At 49.2% G+C, this 23,476-nt stretch overlaps 1 protein-coding gene across 3 annotated transcripts in view; it reads right to left on the minus strand.

Annotated features, from left to right (window-relative positions):
* The window catches only part of ACOXL (acyl-CoA oxidase like), a 350,659-nt gene that overhangs the window by 48,720 nt on the left and 278,463 nt on the right, over positions 1–23,476 (minus strand). For all 3 annotated transcript variants that reach the window (XM_004770976.3, XM_004770974.3, XM_013044972.2), the window contains one exon: positions 7,181–7,251. In XM_004770976.3, coding sequence (XP_004771033.1) covers positions 7,181–7,251 — 71 coding nt within the window. The remainder of the gene's footprint in view (positions 1–7,180; positions 7,252–23,476) is intronic.

A 23,476-nucleotide genomic window follows, 5' to 3' on the forward strand; every position in this document is an offset into this window, starting at 1 on the left:
TGTGGTCCTCGTAGGGGATTGGGCCCACGTAATGCTTATACCTGATGGCATTAGCCTGGAGAAGCACTGGTCCATTTCCTCTGATAGCTCTGTATGAGGCTGAGTGCTGAGCTTTGCCACATAAGTCAGACTCTCAGAGAGAAGAGTAGGTTCCCCTACTGTGGGACAGGGAATCTCTCCACCTTTTTCCTCCTCATTTCCCAACACCCATCTCATGCTCACAGAGCAACTGTTAGCTGAGGGCGACTTCCGCTGCATTGCCTCTCAGAGACTCTGACATGGACCTTTGGAAGTGACAGAAGTCTTCCAAGCCGAAGGAAGGACTATTGATTGAATGGTGTAATTCCAAGGTAGCTATGGCACAAGAAGGAAACATGCAACAGCACAATAAGAATGGAAGCTTCTGGCCACCTCTCCCCTGGAGAAGCAGCTTTGGCCCTGGGCCCCCTGCTTTGGCAGCCAGCTCTGAAGGCATGCATCGGTGCACCTGAAACACTATAAACGGAAAGCTCAGAACACAGCTCGCATTGACCCCACCAGTAAGCACAGTGGAACCCACACAGTTGGTTAAATTTAATTTCCTGCAGAGCCACAGAGACTGAGCTCAAATGCCACCTCCTCTGAAGTCTTCTTGAAGTCCACATTGAGTTGGGCAACCCAGCGGAGTGTTCCATCAGCAACCTGAACTTCCTCCCATCCCGACATGCTTGCTTTTTGGGGGGGATGCAAGAACTACCGGTCACACCTTATGATTCAGGGAGCTGCCTGAGGACGAGGGCGAGGTCTTACTAAGATGAGCGTCCCCAGTGCCTAGCACAGTGCCTGGCACAAAATGGGCCCTTATAAATGCTCACGAGGAAGGCTTGTGATGGGAATCTGCAGAGAATGCCCAGGATAACCCTTCTGTTGACTTAGAGTGAAGTCTGAGATGTTCTCACCGGGTATTTGTTCCTTTGAGTTAAAGTTAGTCCTATGCACTGAAGATCCACATTAGAGTTTCGTAGGGTGGATAATTGTCCCTGAGACCATTGGCGGGGGTGAGTTTGAGAGTAGCACTGCAGAACCTTGGCACGGACTTGGAACTTGTGACGAGAGGACAGGGATTGAAGGGAGGAGAGGCGTTCCAGGGCACCAGTGGCACAGAGGTATGGGCAGGAGAGAAAAACCAGTGACTGCCGGAAGACTAGGCCGGAGACTTGATTTCTACATCACCGGTAGTTCTGTTCCCTTATTAAATATTAAAATATATATATATATATTTTTTTCAAGTGATCCAGGTACCAGAAAAACATTACCTAGTGCACAATAGGCTCTTGTGGAACAGCTTATCTCCAAAACATCATCAGCCACGTGCTCACTTCTGTCCACGAGGCATTGGCTTGCAAGGAGTCGGGAAGGGGACAGGAAAGGAACAGGGGATGTGGACTGAATTTCAAGACAGCCCGTCACAATCTATGCTAAAGGAATTCAAACAGGGATTGAATTGGTTCACCCAGGACTGGGTTCAGAAATGGAGTCAAACCCCAGAGGAGAGCCCTTTTCCTCCTGTGTGGGAGGCCTGCTCCCATGACCAGAGCCTGACGACCGAGCAGTGGCTGTGGGCACACGTGGTGCACACACAGGATGTTTGCTCCTGCTTGTTGCTCAGGGGCCCACGCGACTGTCAAAGGCAAGGAAGGGCCTGTGAGAGGCTCCATGGGTATTAAAAAGGCCTCCCGCAGCAAGGAGTACATTATAGTCCTTCCCACACTTGATGGGAGGTGCTTATAATTAACTCTTGGCTGCTGGGTCTGGTGCTTAAACTAGCTACCACCTACACACGCTGAGAAAAGGAAGAAAGAGCAGTTAGAATGCAGGAAAAAGGGAAAAACCCCACCTCGCCCACTTGACAGGCTCAAACTGCCGCTGCCAGCCGCCTGTGAGGCAGGGACAGTCCCCAGCAGACGCCTGCTTAGATACTGGGGTTGCCGTGGCGAGCATCCCATCAGAGCTGGAGGGGCTGAGCCCTTCCCTACCGTGCAAAAGGGCACCCAGGGACCCTGCAAGCATGTGTTGGCCATTCCGTTTTAGTTTCTGCCCCTTGGGCCGAGCAGCATGGAGGGGAGTGGGGAGGGTAAGGGGGGGACTGAGGGAGAAGTGAAGCAGAAAGAATCTTTGTGACAATGACAACTTCAGAACACTAGATAACCAGCCTGCTGGATGTTTCTAAACCTTCTGAGGGGAGGTGAGTCAGTGGAGCGGTCATGTGGAAAATCCCCTCTCTCCTCAGCGCATAGCCATTCCTGTGCTAAGGTAAACCCTCATCCCTACCAGGCCGGGACCCCATCAGGCTAGGAGAAATCGCCCGTTTCTGGGAAGGAGCTGTATTTGTGTAAACTGGGAGGACTGATGGGTTGGGTCATATGGTTCAATTGACAATTTCTGGTTTCAAGAAGGGCTCAAGTGTGTCCCATTCGCTAGCACATCACCAGACAGAGAAAGGGCCCGATCTGGCCGGGCACAGGGCTGAGGGGATGTGGGGGAGGGAGGCTGTGCATCCCTCTGTCCACATCAGCCCACTTTCCCCTGTGCATTTAGGGGCAGCCTTCATACTTGGTAGCTGGTAAGAAATGCTAAGGAAGCTTCCAGCCGCACTCCTGCCAGCCCAGCATATACCTCTGGGGAGCCGCCTTGGAACACCGTCTAGGCAGATTTTCTCGACCTCCACTTTGACCTCAGCATCTGGCAGCTGTGCCCACCGACTCTGATGGGCCTGTGGACGTGGCAGTTGGGCAGCCAGCAGATAGGACAACTGCTCTGTTTGTGTCCTCAGACCCAGGGGTCACCCACCTTGCCATGGGCACTCGGCTCCCTCTGCCAGCACTCCACCCAGGATGGGACCTCCGGGCTGCTGGAGCAGCAGCCCTGCTGAAGGCCTGCTATTCGGGGAGCCTAGATTCAAGATGTGCTATTTATTTTCACGTGGGCAGCTCCGTTCTTGTCGCTGCTTTCTACAGTAGAGGTGGTATCAGACCCCACCTACAGAAGGGGCTACCTTGAACTTCACACAGTACCTCTGGCCCAAGCCCTGAGGGAGAGAGGCTGAGCCAGGCTGCAGGGCGAGGAATATTCCAGGCGCTTGCTCAGTATCACTGGAGTGGCGAAGGCTGGTTTTACTGCCTTGCTCCAGTTCAAACATATCAGCAAAAATTTCTCCAACGAGCTCTTGTCTCCTGATCTGGGGGGAGAAGCATTTCCCGGGAAATGGCCACTTTCCCCCCGAACATCCTTCTTGCTTTTCCAAGGGAAGCTGGGAGGCACAGCAGGCCACTGCCTCAGGAAGTTTTTGTCCCAGTGAGGCTCTTCGTTGGGGCTGCTGTCTCCTACCCAAATTGGAAATGACTGCTGCCAGGTGTGTAAGAAACTCCCTGGAGGACAGAATGAGGAAGTGTGATGATTTACGTTTGATTTAGAAAATGAAGGTCCAAATGCAGATAGGCGGCAAGAGGTCCGTCTTCCTGCCGATTTCCATCACCGAAAGAGGGGTACGATTTTTAACATGTGACAATTGTTGGGGGAATGGGGACAAGGAGCATCTGTACCAACTCTGAGAGTGAAGAATTATGAGGCAAGCTTCAGCCCTTTCATTGAGGGAGGGATTTTGGATTTGATTCAAAAACAGGCTAACCAAATGCCCTAGTTTCCCAGTCAGGGTCTCTGCTGGCCGCCCATTTTTAATTTTCAGTGGTTCCCCCTTTCCCTTTCAAAAAAGTCTGGATTCGGCTGAGAAGTTCTATGATCACCCTATGCCAAAGGAGAGAGAGAGAGCGCGCATGCACAAGCTATGGCTGGAAGTGAATCCAGAATAGTGACGAGTAGGAGGGGGTTTCTGAGAAAGTTGGTTTTGCTGAGCCTCAAGGAAAGAGGCAGGCAGTGGATGCCGGCCCATTCTCAAGCATGTTCAGAGAGACAGTCTTGCTGGCCACATCCAGGAGTAGATTTGCAGAATGTGGATGCTGGCAGGATCTCTGGGGGTCATCTAATTCATGTCTTCTTTCACCACAATAGGGCACTGGGCTAAAAGAGATCTAGAAGGGACCTACCCAAGATCACACCTGGTTCCCAGCAGCGTGGGGACCAGCCTTGCCCCTGGAGGGTCAGGCCCAGGTGCTCTGTTCTGGGAGAGAGGGAAAGGGATGGTTCTGAAAGATGCTATGGGGGATTAATACTGCCCTGCGTGTGACATGGCAGCCCCAGAGCCAGGAGAGTCACAGGCTGTGCCGTGGATCTGAGGCTGATGAGGGAGGAAGGAGACGCATGAGGTTCAGACAGGCTGGGCAGGAGTGGCTGTGGGGCTGGAGCGTGGGTCTGCAGAGGACCAAAGAGACTAACTGGCCAGGAGAACTAAGAACAAGTGAAGAAACAGGTAGGTAGGGACGGGAATGGGGTCATAAAAGTAATTTCTAGAATCAAATTCTTTACTCTGGTTCAAATTGTAGTGAAATTGCATGAAAAAGCAAGACCTAAAGACAACTGTCTTATCCCTTGGCACCTCTCTCTTAGCCGCTCAACAGGGCTGCAGTAGTGGGAACATCCTAAGTTAGGAACAGCCTTGACCTCTACTTGGTAGACGAGGAAACTGAGTCATGGAGAAACCAGCTCCTTTCTGTCTCATGACGCTCTTAGCAAATGGGGTGTGATTAAGGACAAGCCACAAGAGTGATTCTACCAGACAAGCCACAAGAGCGATCTTGTGGTTTCACTGCAGTGTGACCTCCCATGCGGCTCTGGTGTGGTGGAGGGGGTGAGGTGGTAGACTTTTCTGTGCATCTACTCATCTGGTTGGAGGTCCCAGGATGAAGCCCAGCTTGGGGCTCCAGAGACCTGGCTTTCTGGTCCCAGTTCTGTTGGGACCAGTGACGGTGGGAAGTCACTTCTCTTCTCTCCCCAACTCTTCTTGGTTGTCCGGTGAAGGTTTTCGCTTCAGCCACCTCCAAAGTCTCAGACCCTGACTCTGTTTTTCCAGAGATATCTTGACCTTGGTTCAACAGATATCTGACCTTGGCTTAGCTACAAGTTTAACCCCTGCATCTTCTTGAGGTCTAGGTATAGAGCACACTGACAGATCTGAATGGAATAACCATCCCCAGGTCTCAGTTATCTCTGACAATGTAGGAATACAACAGCATTGTATGTATCGTTAAAAAAACACACACACACACACACACAAAAAACAAAATCAGAGCTATGGTTTTTGCCTCCAACAACTTTTTACCCAACGAAATTGAATTAAATATTGAAGTTTTTTGCAGATCATCTTCAAAGAGAAAAGCTCAGCCCAGTAAACATATAGTGGACTACAGGCTGATTGTAATCAAAATTATCTCCTGTCACCCTGAGCAAGTTCTCCCACATAACGTCTACAAAAATCCTACACGCTGCTGTCACACCCACGTAGTGCTCTCTGATATGTGACCTTAGAAACCTCAATCCTCTGAAAAAAAAAATCATAAATAGTTTCAGTATATATGAACTGAGCACACATTTTGTTCAGCGAAACTTCTTTGATGATGCCTGTTCAAATACCTGCAGATATTGAGAAAACTCCCACAGACATCGTCCTCGGCCACCCCAGTACATTCTGCAGAAACCAACAGGGAAGACAGACCATACTGAATGCCACCGGCGATCATGCATATTCCAAGACAACTTAGGCTATCTTAACCTCCCTCTGCCGCTTGCACCTGCTAGTTTCTGAGCCAGTGTTCCAGAGAAGACAGGCTGGGGGCAGAAGGAGAGTCATCAGGAAGGTGAGAAACGGAGAGGAGAAGCGGGATTTTGGTGGCATTCTGTCCACCCTCCCGGTAGAGACATGGAGAAGCTCAGAGTCACTGGGGCATCTCAAGTCACTAGCAGTACCAAGCAGCACACAGGAGTGTGTTCAGCACAGAGAAGCAACACTAGACAGAAGAGGAAGGAAGGGTCTAAAGGCTCTGTGTTGAGGGGCCCAAGAGCTTCTTCAAGGCCACAGAAATACAGCCTGTTACCTGGGAGGAAGGGTCCTTGGGGAATATGTGTCAGGTCAGGGGGCTGAGGGCTAACTGCGAAAAACCTCAAAATACCAAGAAAACTCATGTGCCTGACTTTACGCTGCTCCAAGCTGGTGTAGCATACCCAGGCCCCCAGTGGAGCAGTCTCCCAGACAAATCCATCATTCGGTATCAGCACTCCTTGATCATAAAATTAACATCACTGAAAGCTTAGGAGAAAAAAAAAACAAGACAGACCAAAAATATCACATCTTAGGCAAATGAGTTGGAAATCCCTTACAGTGACGCCCTATTTTTTTCTACCCATCTCTAAAGTCGGAGGACACCTGGTACAGTGTTTAGGTAAGAGATGCCGCTCCTGGACCAACCACACAGTTTCCTGATGGTACAGAATTGAAATGACATCATGGAAATGCATATTTCTCAAGGTCACCCTGAGTATAGTTTCTAGGTGAAACCATGAGTCTTAGTCATTGGTGGAAAGGTGTTTGTGTGCCTTTGTGACTTGCTGGTATCTCTCACTCTCTGCCCTTCCAAGACAAAGTTTTCATTAAATCCATGCAAGCAACCAGCCAAGTTCTCCCACACTCTCGGCTCACCTCGATGTACAACCTAAATGTAGGTTAGATGGCACCTGTGCTCCTTTATTGCTCAAGGGCAAGGGATCTCTGACATCTTATCTCTGACATAAGATGCCCATTCCAGCCGTTCCTCGGAATGGTCTCATTTGTGTAGTGGTCCCCGCGGTGACGAAAATAAGGATGTGGCAGACACAGAACATATGAAATCCTTTGTCTTAATTAAAAAGTACAGTGAGAGTCGTGGAATTTGGCCAAGCCTCATAAATCTGCTCAAAGAATCAAGATTCTGTCAGATAAGCTTAAATAGAACCAGCGGAGTCCTCCGGAGAATTAAACAGAATCCCTGCTAGTAGTTGACACCCACTCTCCTGTCACTTTGCTGCAGTCTGTGGACGGCGGCTGTGCTCATTAACCAACAGCCCTCCTACCCGCCGATGACAAGTGTATCCCCGCGGAGCACGGGACTCAGGGATGATAAATTTACTCTTGCTTGTAAAAATGAAACTCTCCTTGGGGCAATGAAAGGGCTGCGAGCCTTTAAGGAAATCAGTACTTTGTCTGATAACCTACCTTCATGAACAAGGCCTGGTCCTCTCGGCCAGGACAGCTCCTCACCGCCAGGCAGAACTGTTCTAACGTAACTGGAAGGAAGAAACAGAAAAGGTGAATGACCTTTCTGCCCTTCTGCCCCCCCACCCCCGGCTCCTCTGGTATGGAGAGGAACAGGGTAGTTGTAACAGATAACAGATACAGGGGACCGCTACTACACATCTTTCCCTGGTGATGGGATAGCTAGAGCTCCTGCTGTCCCCGGAGGGGGTGACTTCTGCACCCCTGTGAGCTGGGATGATGACATCAGAGCACAGGGTCATGACCATCAACGGAACTCTATCCTAAACCTACGGGAGATCCTGGGTTCAGCCACCAATGACCATGAGGGTCCCCCAAAGACCATGCCATATCCTTGTTTCGTGTGATCTCCATTTAGAGAACCACCTGCCTTTGTAAATTTGGCTGTGGTGGATTTTCTGTCTCAGTCTTCTGTTGTGATTCCCATATGGATTTAAGGCCTCTCTTGGTGTGAACGTGATAATGGTCCTCAGTGTTGACTTAAGTAGATCCCCCAAACCCCCCCTACATATTTCAAGTCATGTTTCCCCGACCATTCTTTTCCAACAGAATGGCAGAGAGAAACTCAGGAAAGCTGGCAAGAAAAAAAAAATTACTTTTAACCATCCATTTAAATTGACCATGAAAACTCTAAGAATATTAATTTATACAATTTATAGGAATCACATTCCCCTTCTCTGTCACGGTGGCCTGACTCCCATCAAAAGCCCACTTGTGTGGGCACCCCCTTTTTATTTTGGTCAAACAAAACACCAAACCACACACTACCTTCCCTGTACACTGTTTTGACTATATTATTTCACTTTCAAAAATGCTCCCATGAGTCCCTGCCAGCCTCAGATTTAAATCTACTTCTTTTGACAGGTACTAAGGCTTTAACTTAGTCAACCATCTAGACAAGCCTATTATCTCTAGACTCAGAGCAGTGTTCACTCTCTACTTGTCATAACCTTTCACCACCGTCTGCTGGGCACAGTCCCACCACTTGCCTTGGAGCCAAGCAAGCCCATCCCTCCACTGGAAACTTGCAGGCCTGCCATACATTCAGAGCCCCTGACCACCTCTGGGGTCCAGCCCAACCTCCACAGAGCCACTGTGGAGCAGTGGGCAGAGCTACACCTAGCCTTGTGACCAAGGGACCGCCTCATTCCCCTGTTCTGACCCTAAGGATGTCTGGAGGTCATGTTTACAAATGCAGATGTTTTGAAGAGAATGATATCATCAAAAAAAATTTTTTTCATCAAGCATTGCCTGGGTAATTTTTTTGTGTTATGTTCAATGATATCTAATGACCTGACCTAAAGTTACCTAAACACAAATCTTTAGACGGTTGTGATCTATGACTAAATTACTCTATGCAGTTTTAACTGTTTTCAGTTGTATCTTGTGCTGATGATTTTTTTCCACATCTAAATGTTTGCTTTGATCCAGTCAAAACGTGCTCAGAACCAACAGAGAGATCAGTGTTGCCTGCCTACATATATATGTCCATCCAATCATCAGTGGGCTAAACAAATAGTAATTACACAGAATCTTAAATCATTTTAAACAATTAAAAATTTTAGGAGAGTTAAGAGTTTTTGAAATACAATACATTCCCCATAAAAGGAACTCAACAGAACTCAGCCTGAGCTAGGCTGAGTTCATGCAAATGCGGTTGCTCTCACTGATTCAAAACACACCCACCCACGGAAGACTCTGGAAGCAGCAACCCATCTCCCTGAACATTGTCATCAGCTCTGTTTTGGTGTGATAAAATATCAAACTCCATGGTCTGAGGAGGACTCAAGAATAGTCTACAGATTCAGATGCTAGGTTTTCTTTAGATGACCTTTTTTGAAGGTGGCTGTTTCATTTGGTAAAGGTTTATGCTGTGACTTGAAATCTTCCTGAGCACAGGTCATGGGAAACTCAACGCTTGCTACTTGCTGACTTAGGCGGGGTGGGGGGCGGGGGGGATTCTCGCTCCTGGATTCTCGCCCTCACCTCTCCTCCTCTGTGGTGACCCCAGAGCCATACCTCCAACTGGCTGTGGCTGGACTCCTCTGTGACACTTAGCTGTTCACTAGATGTGGACACCAGCCCGGGCAGCTGTTTCTTCGAACAGTCGACTTCCATGCCTAGCCCACTGTTCCCTGAATTTTCCCATTTTTGCGTTACTGTCATCCACCAGCCAGTAGGCCCAGATCTCTGATTCTTCCTTCCCGTCCTTGAGCCAGCTGACCCTTCTTGCACAATGCCTCCCGGATGCACCCCTTTCCCACAGCCTAGGTCCCACTTTGACACTGCATAATGCTTCTGCCTCGTTGCCCAACCTCGGGGCCCCGCCCTCCTCTCCTGGCCCTGGGCCCAGCTGCTGCCCCCACAGGGAAACTCGCACTACCAGAGCGCTGCACAGACCCACCCTCTGTTTCTCAGACCTTCTTCCCTTGGGAAGCCCCTTCGCTCTTCGCTCTCATTAACCCACGGCTGGGTTCTCAGCCATATGCTCCGCTCTGTCTTCTCCCCATCCGCTCAAACCCTGCCCTTCTCCGGGTCCCAGCCAGTCAAGGAGTCAGATGGACCTCACTCATGGTCTTGACCGCCACCTGTCCTTGGACTAGCCACATGCTCTCCCTGAGCCTCAGTTTCCTACAGTCACCTGTGGAGACCGGCGCCTGCCTCATGGAGATGGTGTGAGGACAAAAGGATGGGGGGGGGGGGAGGCCAAGGCACAGTGTCAGGCATGGCGCTGGCCTTCCAACTCTGCACCTTTGAGAAACTTTCTCTTGCCCCATCACACGGGTTTCTTCCTGGCTTCATACCTCCGTGGGACATATTATACGCTGACTTTTCTCTAAATCATTTTTTGGCTGATAGGCACACACCCTGCCTTGTCTGAGGAGTGAGCCTCAGCCTCGTGACTTTTCCTGAACTCTGGTCTATGCCTGTCATGTCCAACATGACAGTTTTGTGGAACTGGACTGAAAGGCCCCGTGGGAACACAGGGCCCCATAGACAGAGCTTCCCCGTAGCTGGCTGGCTCAGGTTTGTGAGGCCCGAGCCTCTCACTCCGTCTACACAAGCAACAAAAGCCAACCTTGACAACTGGGCACCAGCAGAAGCAGAGCACGTGGATTTCCCAGTTGTTTTTCCCATTGCCTTAGATGTCAGCATGACCTTTGCTCTCGTGCCAACAGTGGGCTTACCGCTCACCTCACCCCACTCTGATTTCTACCAAATCCCCAAAGAGGAGAGAGAGTCTAGACGCCACCAGCCCTTCTCCGCCAGGTCTGTGTGGCCATCGTGCCTCACCTGCCTAACTCACCGACAAGGTCTGCTGAGAAGCATCTTCACGGAGTTCACATTTCATCCCCCCTCCCGCTTCCTTCCCTGACTTTTAAATAAGAAAAAACAAAACAAACCCTCTAAAAATGAAAGCATCTGTGGTATCCACCTTCCTCTACCCCTGCTGCTGATTCAACGGGGGCTGACTGCCTGATGAGAAAGAGGCAGGCAGCAGAACACGGTTCCGAACAAGGTTCATGGCAGCGGCACGAGGCTCCTTCCAAGACCCTGAGTGAACTGTTTTGGATTCGACAACGATTGTTTTAACTGCTCTGAAGTGTCCTGGGGCAGTTTATTTCATCTGGGGTGGGGAGGGGGAATGCAAAGGCTTTCACCTGTCTGAAGACAGTCAAGTTCCCTTGGTTCAACCCTGCACTCAGTGTGACAGAGAGATCGGCCTGACAATACTGAGAGAACAACAGATTCTGAGATAACAAGTCACTTGCGGGGGTGGGGGTGGGGCTAGAAAAAGTGACCCGATTGAAGTAAGAAAATGAAATAAGTAAGAAATTGAAGTAAGGAAATGAAGTACGAAAATGGTAGTTTGGAAGAAAAAAACTTACAGGCCAGTGTGAAATACTTTGTCTCCCCTTGTGAATATGGGCCGCCCTGGGCTCGTAGGTGAGGGGTCACACCCTCACCCCTGCAGCCATTTCTGAAAGGTAGACAGGACTTTGCAACAGAGGAGATCCCAAAACAAGGAAATGGTGGTACCTAGAATATCTTTCATTATGACATGTTGATGCAAATAAGGGGGAAAGTAAGACAAACCGAATGCACAGTAGCATTGAACTTACGCTTCCCTTTGAATTCTGGCTGTAAGACTGAAGAACTCTTGCTTGCTAAGCTGGCAGGCACAAGTGACCTTAAGGATAACATAGGGGGCAGTATTGCTCAGAAATCCCGTCTTGGAATACTCTTTCAGCTTCTCTCTCAGTCCTCATGACAGGACCCTGGAGAACTGGGGTCCTGCCCCAGGTGGCAAACTTTAAAGAACCTTGCTCTGCCATCCCTCCGGCTGCAGCCTTCCCCATGGGGCAATGGAATAGTGCCCGCCTGGAGTCTGCACCCCCCTTCTCCAGGTACTCAGGATCCTAGGCTTATAGCTCGCATCCCTTCCCTGGGAATGTACTCCATCTGCTATGTGTGTACCCCCAGACTCATATGGTGGCCAAGGGACAGCTGTTGGCAAGGCTGGACACAGACCTCGTGTGTCTAGACTTGGGAAGATCCGCACAGTGTGGGACAGATCTGGGGGTGGGACTAGTCAGAGATCTGCAGGGGGGATGCTTCTCCCCACACTGCTCAGTTCACAAAACTTCCCACAGTCTGAAAATTGTAAATTGGAGCCTGGCCTTCTGGATGAATGCAGCTGCATTTGTTCAGGCCGGAGGACAGAGTATATTTTCTTCAACACTTTGTCAGCTTGTTTTATACACTTCCCCTGGGCCCCACACAGCGCAGGGCAGTCTTGTGCTAGAGAAAGAAGACCTGAAACCCAAACGCAGCTTCACCCAAACCTCTTCAAAGCCAGTGCTTCCATCTATCTCTGGAAAGAGGACACAGGTCCTGGCTGCATCTCTCGTCTGGCAGGAGAAGGAGGCTTTCACAATGCAGACAAGGAAACCAGCCTCTTCTTAGGGGCTGTAGAAATATGGAGACTGACCTCCGCCCCGAAACAGACGGTTCCACCTGGAGGAGTGTGACAGCTGAGCACCGTGGCGGCTGGGCACAGTGCTCTGGGAGCAGTGTCCTCCCTTGCTGAGGCTTCCTTGGCACCAGGGGCGGGTCCCACATCTCCAGCTCAGGTCTGCCTCTCCCTGGGAGCCCTGAGGGTCAGGTTCACCGGGCACTGGTCTGTGGCACAAGGTGGAACATGCTGGTGGCTGTCCCTCAGCCGTCTCCTCTCATATGAGAGTGACAGCCTGCTCTCGCTCATTTTGTAGAACTCTCACTCCAGGCCTCTGCAGTCCCCCACCCACCTATTCATCACAACATAACAGGGAAATGTTGAAAGAAAGAACACACACACACACACACAGAGGCTTCATCTTTGCAGAAAGAACTCTACCTTTGTTTTCAGAATCAACACGGAGGATGAGCAGGGGCTTTTAACTTCTTGGCAACTAGGGGTTGGGACAGATCTGGCCTCCTGCCCACTGAGATGCGGTGAAGGGGTGTGGAGCTCACCCGTGGGGGACTTCCATGCCTGGCAAGGTGCCATGGCGCACTGCCTGGTCCCCTGGCCTGGCTCACAGGATCCATTCCAGAGAGGGGGCAGAACGTGGCACATGCCCCAGACCCCTGCTCTGTGCCCACATTTGGGAGCACAACAGGAGCTCAAAGGCCCAAGCTCGTCTCTAGGCAGACAAGTTCTGCTCCTCTGTAACCGAGCCTCTGCCTGAGTACTGGGATCACAGCACCCCCAAAGGGATAACCTTTGGGATGAGGGGGGACCTCTGCTTCCCCAGGGCAGACACTCCTTTCAATCCCCATCCACCACCCCTCACGGAAGGTCTTCGTCCTCTCGCTTGCTGGCCACACTCCCATGGTTTGTTCTCCATCCCCTGCTCACTCCCGCCCTGGGACTCTTTCCCCAGGGCACCCCAGCCAGGGAAGCTGCCCTCGAGGGAGCCTACACGTGACAGTCACTCTCCAGTTCAGTCCCTTCGTTGGGTTCCTCCTGTCTACCCAGCGAAGGCCAAGCAGTCACGCAGCGTTCGGCGTTCACCCCACAACCTCTTCAGCCCACTTTTACAATGTTCAGTTTTGTTTCCTGGCCTCTCCCCTGAACACTTCCCTTCTGGCAGAATAGGGGCCTTGCCATTCCTTGAACAAGGCCTTTACTTTGCCACCTTCACCTTTGTCCACACTGTGGCCTCCTCCCGGAATGCACTGCTACACTTTCAACATGGAGATCTTGTTCACACTGCAAGCCCAGTACTGAGGGAACTTCTGGAAGCCATCTCAGAGTCCCGTGATATCTGAAAGCTCCCTGTACCTCTCATGGGCCCGTCACTTTCCACACGGCAGGCCACATGTACTCGTATCTTATTCCTCCCCTACACTGAGAACGGTTATAGGTCATCCTAGCTCAAAGTCTTCCAAGTAGGAGGTCCCGAAAACTTTGTAAGCAAATAAACTGCGCCCACAGGCAACATGTCAGCTTGGCCAGGCCCTGCATGGGGAGAGTAGCAGATCCTCCCTACCATCTTAGGGATCCCTAGTCTGAGCCATGCGAGTGACATGTGGTAACTGGTTGCCAAGTGCTGGATGTGGACATTTCCTGCGGGGAGCAGGGGCAGGCTGTGGAGATGGGGGTGGGGGGCAAACCTTGTCTGTGGTGTCTGGGCCTCGGGAAGAAAGGGGTTCCCCTTTCTCCATGGAGAGAGAGGTGCCCCTCTCTCCATGCCTGTGACATCACACACCCATCTGATCTTCCTTCTCGCTGCTTTCAAAGAAGAGCCAGCTGTGGCCTCTGGCCCAAGTCAGGCATACAGTCACAAGAGGGAGCAAGCACACTGGCCACTGACTTTCCAGATGGAGTCCATTCACCCTGGGGCAAATGTGGCCATTCAGTCAGCAAGAGATGAGGGCGCAGCTCTTTAGGATTCCCCTCTCTGGAACCTGCAGTCTCCCCATGTGTGGAGAAGCAGCCCGCCTTAGGGGGATGGGACACTCTTTTGTTTATTCAGGGAGGTCCCCAGCTCATTGTGGTCAGTGGGTGCTTTCTAAGGCGTACACCAGTGGTAGTAACTACCACCATACCTTCTCCCTAGCAGAGAGCCTTCCCCAGGGAACTGCCCCACCCACCTGCAGACCCCTCATTTAAGGGCAACTCCGACAAGGACCCTCCCTCCCATGCCACACTGATCTTTGAAGAGACGAGGAGTTGACCAGTTTTGGAAAACCAAGAGCTGTGGACTCCAGATACAGCATTTACATCAGGAAGACAACGGACATGACAGCTGTGAGCCATTGCCTGGGGTGCGGCAACAACCCTGATGTTCCTCTTTGAGGGGTTCGCCTCTCAGCATGACGCTATGCTCAGGACTTGGGTATTTCTATGTCCTCAGGCCTCTCTGCCATTCCCCATCATGGCGGCTGACTCACAGGCCCCAGGTTCCCCCTTGCTGCACATGTTTAGGCTGGATTTGGTCCTGTCCCCTCCCCCTTGGTACCAGAACCAGCCCAGCCCTCCCCATATCACCCTTAGCACTTCCTCCCGCTTCAGCCTCCACCTCCCATCACTCTTAAGGTCCTGTAGATCCCTGTAACGTATCCAGAGTGGCCTCCCCGGCCTCCCTGGGTCCTGCCTACACTGCTTCTCAGCTTGTAGCCTCATAGCAGTGTGCTGGACAGCCAGGCCAAACCTCCCGGGTCACAATTCATCTCCACATCACAGCTGCAAAATGCTTCCTACAGCCCCAATCTGGTCATGGCTTCCCCTGTTCCAGATCTTTCCCGGAGCCTTGCTGACTGTGGAGGTTGACAATGAAAGCTCCTAGACAAGGCCCGCAAAGGCCTCTGGGATCCTCTGTCTTGTTGCCTATGTGCATCCTGCCCTTCAGACACACCAAATTATGAGTTCTTTCCCAAGTCATCCAAGAATTTCACACCTCCCATTCTGCTCGTCCTTCTGCTTGTACGCCCTTTCCACCTTTGTTATAGAGGTAAATCTTACCCATCCTTGCTGGCTGCCTCGCTGGGCATTTAATGGGGAGCCGTGTGAATACCATACTTAAGTCTCTCCCAAGTTTTCCCAGAGCTTCTGGTCTATGGAAACTGTCATCCAGCTCTGACTAACTCGCCTTGAGAACAAGGGCCATTCCTTACTGGATCTTTCATGCCCAGAACTTAACCCAGTACCCAGCCCATAGCAGGCCTTCAACGTGTGCTTGCTGAATGAGGATGGGTGAATAAAGGAGTTAAGGAGACGTACTCTCCATCCATATTGTTTCTCGAGGACAACGGAGTAGATGCTGGTCTCTAGTGGAGCAGGACCAGATTTTAAACGCTTGTTCTCCATGGGGCAATCAGACTTTGAGACACGGAGCAATCCTCAGCTTCCACAGGACATCCCGCCATTTTGTCCCTTGGTCTGAGGCAATACCTTGATCCTATCCCTTAGGACTGACACAATCTTCAGGCTCCTTGCAAGAAGGACCAAAGCGAACGGAAGTCACGGGCTCACAGCTGTAAACGGTCCCGTGCAGCTGGGACGGGCGGCACCTCTGGTGCATAGATCAGAACCCAAGTGTCTCCTTCACCAACCGCTGATAAAAGCTTTTTGTGGCAATTTTCGGGAAAACTCAACCACCAGCCATGGTCCAGAATGGGTCTGCACAAAATTTAATTTGTCTTTAACTTCTCAGGAATGAAGCACTACCAAATGTGCATAAGACAAGGAACTCTAATGTTCAAGGTATCCAGAAACTACATTAAGTATTAAGAAACGGCTATTCCTAACACTATGAAAAGTCATTTTTTTCTGCCATGTTATATTTTTGTGACGAACTTACTTTCTGGTTCATGCACTTTGACCCTGGAGATCACAAGTTTGATGCCTCTCTACCACACGGGCTTTTTGCTATACTCTCAGACACACAATACTTTTACAGAAATCTGTGGGAACCTCTTTATTTTCCAGACTTCCAATTAAGAGAGAATTTCCAAGTGCTTTTTCAGTGGGGAAAAAAAATCACAATAAACAGCTTCCCCCATCTCTACTTACCCTGATGTTAAATAAACTTCCCCTGTCGAGTTTCTAATACCTGTTTTAATACAACAAATCAGGGGAAGGGGAATATACTGACAAAAACCTTTTTGTTACTTACCTTGTAGTCACTTTCCTATCTAAGCCTCGAGGCCACTTTAAGTGTATATTAAAAACTTGTTACTTCATTATATCTCAGAGGATCAAATTTGGCTTTTTTTTTCCCCTTTTCGGTTCTCACATTTCTGAGTAAAAGCCATCATTTTCAAGTTCATAAAGCATTATGTTTTCTCTGCAAATAAAATCCCATAACTCTCAAGCAAAGAGAGAGGTAAATTCATAAAGAGGAGACACAGCCCTATTTTTCCTCCTGCCATTTGGGATCTACGATAGGTTAAAAATGATGTTTTTATCTCTGGTGATTTATCAAACTCCAGATTTCATAAAAGATAAACAGATGCCCTAAAGAAAGGATACATCATCTTAATGTTTCATTGTGACACTTTTGGTATCTGAAGAGCATGTATATTAAAGATCTCCCCTCCAAAAACTCAATAGTTCCTATGATTTACACAGTTTATTTCTTATTTTTAAAACACACTGAAGTGAAAACATGCCAGAAGACACCTTAAAAAGAAAATGGTCACATTTGAAACATACAGATTATTTATAGACAAAAAAAAAAAAAAAAAACAACCTGAGAGCTGAACGAAAATCTGGTTGGCAACAGACAGTTGCTTTTTCTATGTTTTTTCTGAGTTCATTTTGGTTTTTGTGTGGGTGGCTCATGTGCACTCAAAGGTTATTTGCTAAATGTTTTGTGAGATTAGAACATGTTGTCCTTTAAAATCTAAATTTAAATTTATGTTTGTTGCAAATATGTTTCACTTTAGAATATGGGATCATATTTTTAAAGTAGAAAAATCATACCTATAATTGCTATGATAAGACAAGAGTTCCTATGCTCCTGTTTTTAACTCACAGTTTAGAAGGTATTATTCTTAATCATAATTCCCAGTGGGAAAACTCACAGTACAGAGTTCAGCAGTAAAAAATTGTATCTTTTTTACTTTTGTGTTGTTTTCACCTGCCAGCTTGGGTACTGATTAATCTTACTTTGAAACTCCTTAGGTGCAGGAAGCTGTAAAGTCAGGGTGGACTGCAGATCAGATCTTTCTGAGTACAGATATAAGGTACACTTTTCAATCACACGATGGGGAAAAAAGATTAAAAAAAAGAAGAAGAAACACGTTTAAGCGGGGGGTGCTTCTTTTTTCTGCCTCTTTAGCAAAGCTGAGCAACTAGATCCGGATCCAAACAGCACTTATGGGCCCCACAAGGTGGGCAGAGGGCAGCAATAGGCTGGGATTTGAATCCTCCCTCTGCTGTGTGACACTGGGCAACTTACTCAATCTCTCTGTGCTTAGTTTCCTCAGGTGGAAATGGAATAGATGGTGGCCCCTCCCTCACGACCTTGGCAGGGGATTAATGAATGCTCCCTCTCCCACACTGTGCACAGGGCTTGATACACTGAGCCCTCCCTGGATGTTAGTGGTCCTCATGGTTATAGGGCCCTAGTGCTTCCTTGCATGATTTTTCATTTCATCCTCACAGAAAACCTGTAACGTGGAAAACAGAAGGCCCACTATTCGGAGACAAATGCGGTAAAAGCAGTGAAATGCAGTCAGGCCAATTTTAAGAGAGGGAAGTATGTGTCAAATAAACACACAAGGAAAAACCTCTTAAAGTTCAAGAAGGCTGTAACTTCCAGCCTCTGGTGTTTTATCTATAGGAAGGAAAACCCTTGGAGAGTTGGTGGTGGGAGGGTTTCCTTCAAAATCTGAGGCCTAGAAAGCTTTTCCGAGCGAAGCTTTGGGGTCAGCCAGCCCGAGGGCAAAGGTGGTTGGATGCCATCCTAGGCAGTTTGTTCCTCCTCTGAGCCAGTTTCTCCACGGGGTTTGTGAGCTTGTTGTGGAAACCGAAGGCGCGACATGGCTCCAGCCCAGGGGAAACCCTCCACAGTGACCGTTACAGTCGGCCGAGATACTGGGGCTCCAGGGATAAGTGACATTCTCCTAGCATCTGGGTCAAGTACTGCAGCTAAATTCTGTTCTCAGCCATCTCCTCCACAGAGCAGACACGATGCAGGAGTTAGACTTCACTTTTTGTCCTTGTCCCCTTCTTCCCCGCGCAACAGAATCCTTGGGTCATTTGTCACAAAACTCTTTCATAAGTTGTCACCTCCTTCAAAGAAGGGTGAGTTAGGAGCATCCTCTCAAGACAGCTTTCTTAGAGACACACTCTCCAGTGGGATGATGGGGGGGGGGGGTCTCGGGGGCCCAGACCTCAAGTGAAGCCAGTGTGACGGCATTTCTTGAGGGAACAGTACTTGGGGACTTTGGGTTGGGCTGACCTAATCTGCAGGTTTACCTATGCAGCCATGGGGAGAAGGCAAGGGTCCGGGGGAGAAACCCCGGGCTTATGAGGGCGGGAGCAACCTTCCCGATGCTGGAGAAGAGCTCTTCTGCAGACTCACAGAAGCCCGGGAGCCACGCTCCGTCTCACCCACTTTCCCAAAAGGCGAAAGGCTAGGAATGCCATATAATGTCAGGCGATCTGCGCTGTAGAGCATTCTCTTCTTGTGTCCACTTGATCATGAAGCAATACCACACGCTCTGCCAAGGGTTCAAATTCAGCCACATTTCTTCTCCTTTTCTTTTTGTAAGAGCCCCCAGCTGCATCAGCCCAGAGTATGCTATGCTCCTCCTTAAAACTGTCTCCCTTTCATTGGACACCTCCCTCAGCAGGAGCGTCCACTCGCATCTCTGGGCTGCGGAGCAAACTTGCACAAGCTCAGGGAAGGCGAGTTCTCACTTCCTTTTCTCTGGTTTGTTCCCACCTCCTGGCATCCCAGACGGCCCCTCTCTGCTGCCCCAGACTTCCGGCTTTAGGGACCCAGCTACTCCAGCAGAGGACTGGAATAGTCACATGGGCTTTCCCAGGTGTCTCGTGCTCTGAAATGGAGACCTTCAACTCCCCACGGCACCTTCTGCTCTCAGAAATGAATGGGTCTGAGGTTTAGTCATGTGACCGGGACAGAGGGAACAAAGCTGGAGATGGTCTTTTTCTTCCCCCTTGGGGCCTCCAAGATGCTGCTGCAAATCGTGTCTGCCCATTCTTGGCTTTCTAGGTCCCCTCACCTGCTTCTACCACCCACATGGTTAACGGGTGCTAGACAAAGAGGAAGGTCAGCGTCAGGGGCGGCGGTACCCAAAGCTCCTCCCTCCCACCCCACGCCACCGGTCGGGGCAGGCTGGGACTACTTCTAAATATTGTCCCACCCAGCAGAGGGTCCCCACGGGAAAGGAAGGCACACAGGTTGTCCCAGCCCACACAATACCTGTGGTGCCCGCCCGCCCTCCATCTCCAGCAACAACAGCCAAACACAGTGAAGAAATCTGTATTCAAATAAGGTGTGTTAACTTTCAAGTTCAGTTCCGCTCCAGAGGGCAGGCTCACTCTTCAAGTGCGGAGGATTAGGGTCTTGGGGGCACTTCTGCAGTGGAGTGTAAGGGGTGGGGGGCGATGAGGACCTAAATCCACACGGGACTCCTAGATGAAGTTACAATATTTTATTTTTCTGAGTTCGAGTAACGAAATGCACATTCACTGAGGGAGTTAGTATATTCCCCCAGTTCCCTGGAAGATGAATGTCAAAGCTAAAACGAATCGAGGTGAATGTAGTTTGTGTAAAGAATAGCCCCATAAAATGGGGGCGAAAAATGCTGATCCCATGAAGGATACTGGAGCAAGCACTCACAGAGAAAATACAGAAAGAATGCTGTGATAACACATATGACCACATTTTTATTAACAAAGAAAATCTTGTTTGGAAACACATCGTCCCTGAGAGGAGTCTGAAATGAATCCTCTGACAGGCAGAAAGCCACACTACTTATATATTCTAATCATAATTACAATGTGCTCTTAATGCGAACGTTCTAAATTATTAGTCACTTGATGAAGAACCAGAGAAGGGACTTCTGCAGCATAATGACAGCACCTTACAGCTCAGAGGAGGGAAAAACCAAGAGACAGTTCTGCATGGAGCTTGGAGAATAGTGGATGTGACTTATTTAATAAAAGTGCTTAGTTTCTTTTTTGTTTAGGAATCGGTACACCCTGAGGGGTTCAGACCGCACTGTGCTTCGGAGCTGCTCAGAAATTTCTAGGGCAAGATAAAAACGTGTATCACAGAAAAATAACAATTTATCATTGTAATGGTTACATCCCACTTCAGAAACCACTAGAGACTGGTTAACATTTTTATTTCAAACACAGGTTTTCCCGAGTCTTCAGGTGACAACGGATACTGATGCCAGAAGGTCCCCCCCCCCATTTGTTCCTAATAAAAATGGCTAGATTCTGAGTTCATTTTCATGTGGGGTGACGTTCAGGTCTGTGCTTTCACGGACTGATCCTTCCCTTTCCTCCTTTGTGCTCTTCCTTTGAAAGTCTCCAAAGTCAACATCTGGGCCGGGTCACTGAAGACAGATGGGCTCCTTCTACTTCTTCTCCCAACCCCTGGGGACCTCTGGCAGTGGCGCAGCATGCTATTTAAATGTCATGACATGCTGACAGAACTGTCCCTGCGCAGTATGTGCTCGGCACGGTCCTACCACAAGAACTCGTTCCTTATCTGTTCAGACCTCATCACGGATGACTTTCTCTATCTCAAAACATTCCTGGGAGTTCTAGAGGCTGTCATTGAACTAATTCTTCTTATTTTTGTTTCTGTTACTTTCTACAGCCAAACTGTCTTCCTCTAACCCTGATAGGGGCCAATTTCCTGAAAATAATCACTTTTGCTACTGTGGCTATTAGCTAATAAAAGGTAGGGAGTCCATTCAGATTTCTTTTATGCTGAGGCAATATTAAATCTGTGATGTTGCCTGTACATGTTAAGACTTCCTGCACTGGAACCTAACTTGCTTAAATTGTCCTCTTATTCTTACGCTTAAGAAACAAGGATCTGGGCGCCTGGGTGGCTCAGTGGGTTAAAGCCTCTGCCTCCGGCTCAGGTCATGATCCCAGGGTCCTGGGATCAAGCCCTGCATTGGGTTCTCTGCTCAGCCTGGAGCCTGCTTCTTCCTCTCTCTCTGCCTGCCTCTCTGCCTACTTCTGATTTCTCTGTCAAATAGATAAATAAAATCTTTAAAAAAAAAAAAAAAGAAAAAGAAAAGAAACAAGGATCTCAATGTTCCACTTTGGTAATGGGAACTAAGGATTTTGTAGAGTAGGAATTAACAGTAATAAAACAGTAATTAACAGTAATAAAAATTTTTTATTGAATCCTAACTATGGATCGGATGCTAAGATAAGGGCTTTTGAGTATATTCTCAATAGCCCCATGAGGTAAGTATCACATTATCTCCATTTTATAAATGAAGATGAGATGAAAGCTCAGAGAGGTTGATTAATTCACCCACCATTGCACAGCAGTTAGAGGTAAATAAAGTCTCTGCATTCAGTTAACCAGACTCTGGAGCCCGAGTTCTCAACCCTCACACTAAACTTCATTCTGCTCTCGACAGATAGGATGAGTGGTTCAAGGCACAGTGGTCAGTGTTTCCAAGGCAAAGGCTTGAGTTCAGGGATTCTTTAATGCCCGCCTTCAAATTTCAAATCACATCTCCTAATGTTTAGAAATGTTTCACTTGGAGTCCACTTGCTGCTGCCTGTATCCTGGGAAGGGTGATATCTCGGAAAAGCACGGGGAGGAGCCCAGGCAGTGGGGCCACAGGCAGCTCAGAGAGCGGAGCCATACATGTCTACACGGAGTGCAGAAGGAGGCCTGGGACATAACTGCCTTCAGTAAAGGTGCCTCCTGTGCTGCTTTATATGCCAGGTAAGTTTTAGCTGATCGACAAATCTGAAAAAACACCCCACCAACAGAAGAAAGGAGGTTTGCATAAATTTCTCAGGGGCTGAGTTGGTGCTGAGGACACCAAGACAGTCTAGGAAGCAGCCTGTGGGCTCCAGGACCCAGCCTCTGGAGCAGGCGGGCCAGCGTGGACACTCAGACGCTCCTTCAAGAGCTGTCCAGTCCAACCTTCTGGAACGTTCTATCACTGAATTCCACACGGAGAGTTCCATGGGATGGAGCATGTACAAATGATTCAGCAGTTGGGTTCTCATTTATGATGAGTAAACTGGCATTCTGGATTATACAGCTGTTACCTTTGAGTTTGAGTCAATTCCCTTGAGCCTCATATACTGTGGGTGTGCAGACAAATTAAAATTTCTGGATCCATAGATAAGGGAACTCAGTCCTATGACTTAATGACCTGTGAGGAGTGAAGCTTTTGTCCTCCCTCTGCTCCTCTCAGCCCCTGGAGGGGCTCACTGTGTAAAAAGACTGCTCCCGGTGTGTTGCCCCCCAGGCCCCATGAGGAACCCATGCTCTGGGCATAATCACTTGTGTGTTCTCATTCCTGTCCACACTCCTGAGACCTGTGTCATGAGGCTCTTTACGGTCCCAAGCATTGGGCTGCGCCTTGAGGGAGAGAAGAGGCCAGGCTCAGCCTACTCACCTCAGTCTGGCTTTTGCCAGCTCTTGGGAAGGGGTCTGGCCGACCCACAGTGACTAACAACATGGTGCTCTGCTCTCCCAGTACTGCGTGGCTGGGGAGGGAAGGTGGTGGTCAGGCTGTGAACAGGTGGGATGCTGGCACTCCTGGGTTGCTGGCTTGACCCTTAGCAGAACTCCTCCAGGAATTCCACCCCACGAGATGGTGCCCAAGGACATGCCAGGACTGGGAGCCAGGCCCTGGAGCTGTGGTGGTGACCAAACCTGACCCTGCCTTCCCAGGGCCAGCTGTGACCTTGGTGGGATGGAAGACCCCACATGGCACACAAGCCCAGTGACAGTCTTCTCCCTTTAAGAGTAAGAGTTTATGATGAACGAACAAATGATTCTTGATGCTACGCAAAATTTTCAGGAACAATTTGCCATATCTTGATGGATCATACTCTGTTTTCAATGTTTCTTTTATTTTTTGTGATTTGGGTCTGTTCAGGTCAAAATGGTCACTCACTTTTCTCAGTGTCGGCACTATTGACACGGAGGCGGGAGAGCTCTTTGCTGTGGGTGCTGTTCACAGCCTGCTGTTCACAGTGCTGTTAGTAGCATC

Source organism: Mustela putorius, unplaced genomic scaffold (assembly GCF_011764305.1).
Source record: "Mustela putorius furo isolate JIRA1106 unplaced genomic scaffold, ASM1176430v1.1 tig00000281_pilon_pilon_pilon, whole genome shotgun sequence".
In the NCBI taxonomy this organism is placed as follows: domain Eukaryota; kingdom Metazoa; phylum Chordata; class Mammalia; order Carnivora; family Mustelidae; genus Mustela; species Mustela putorius.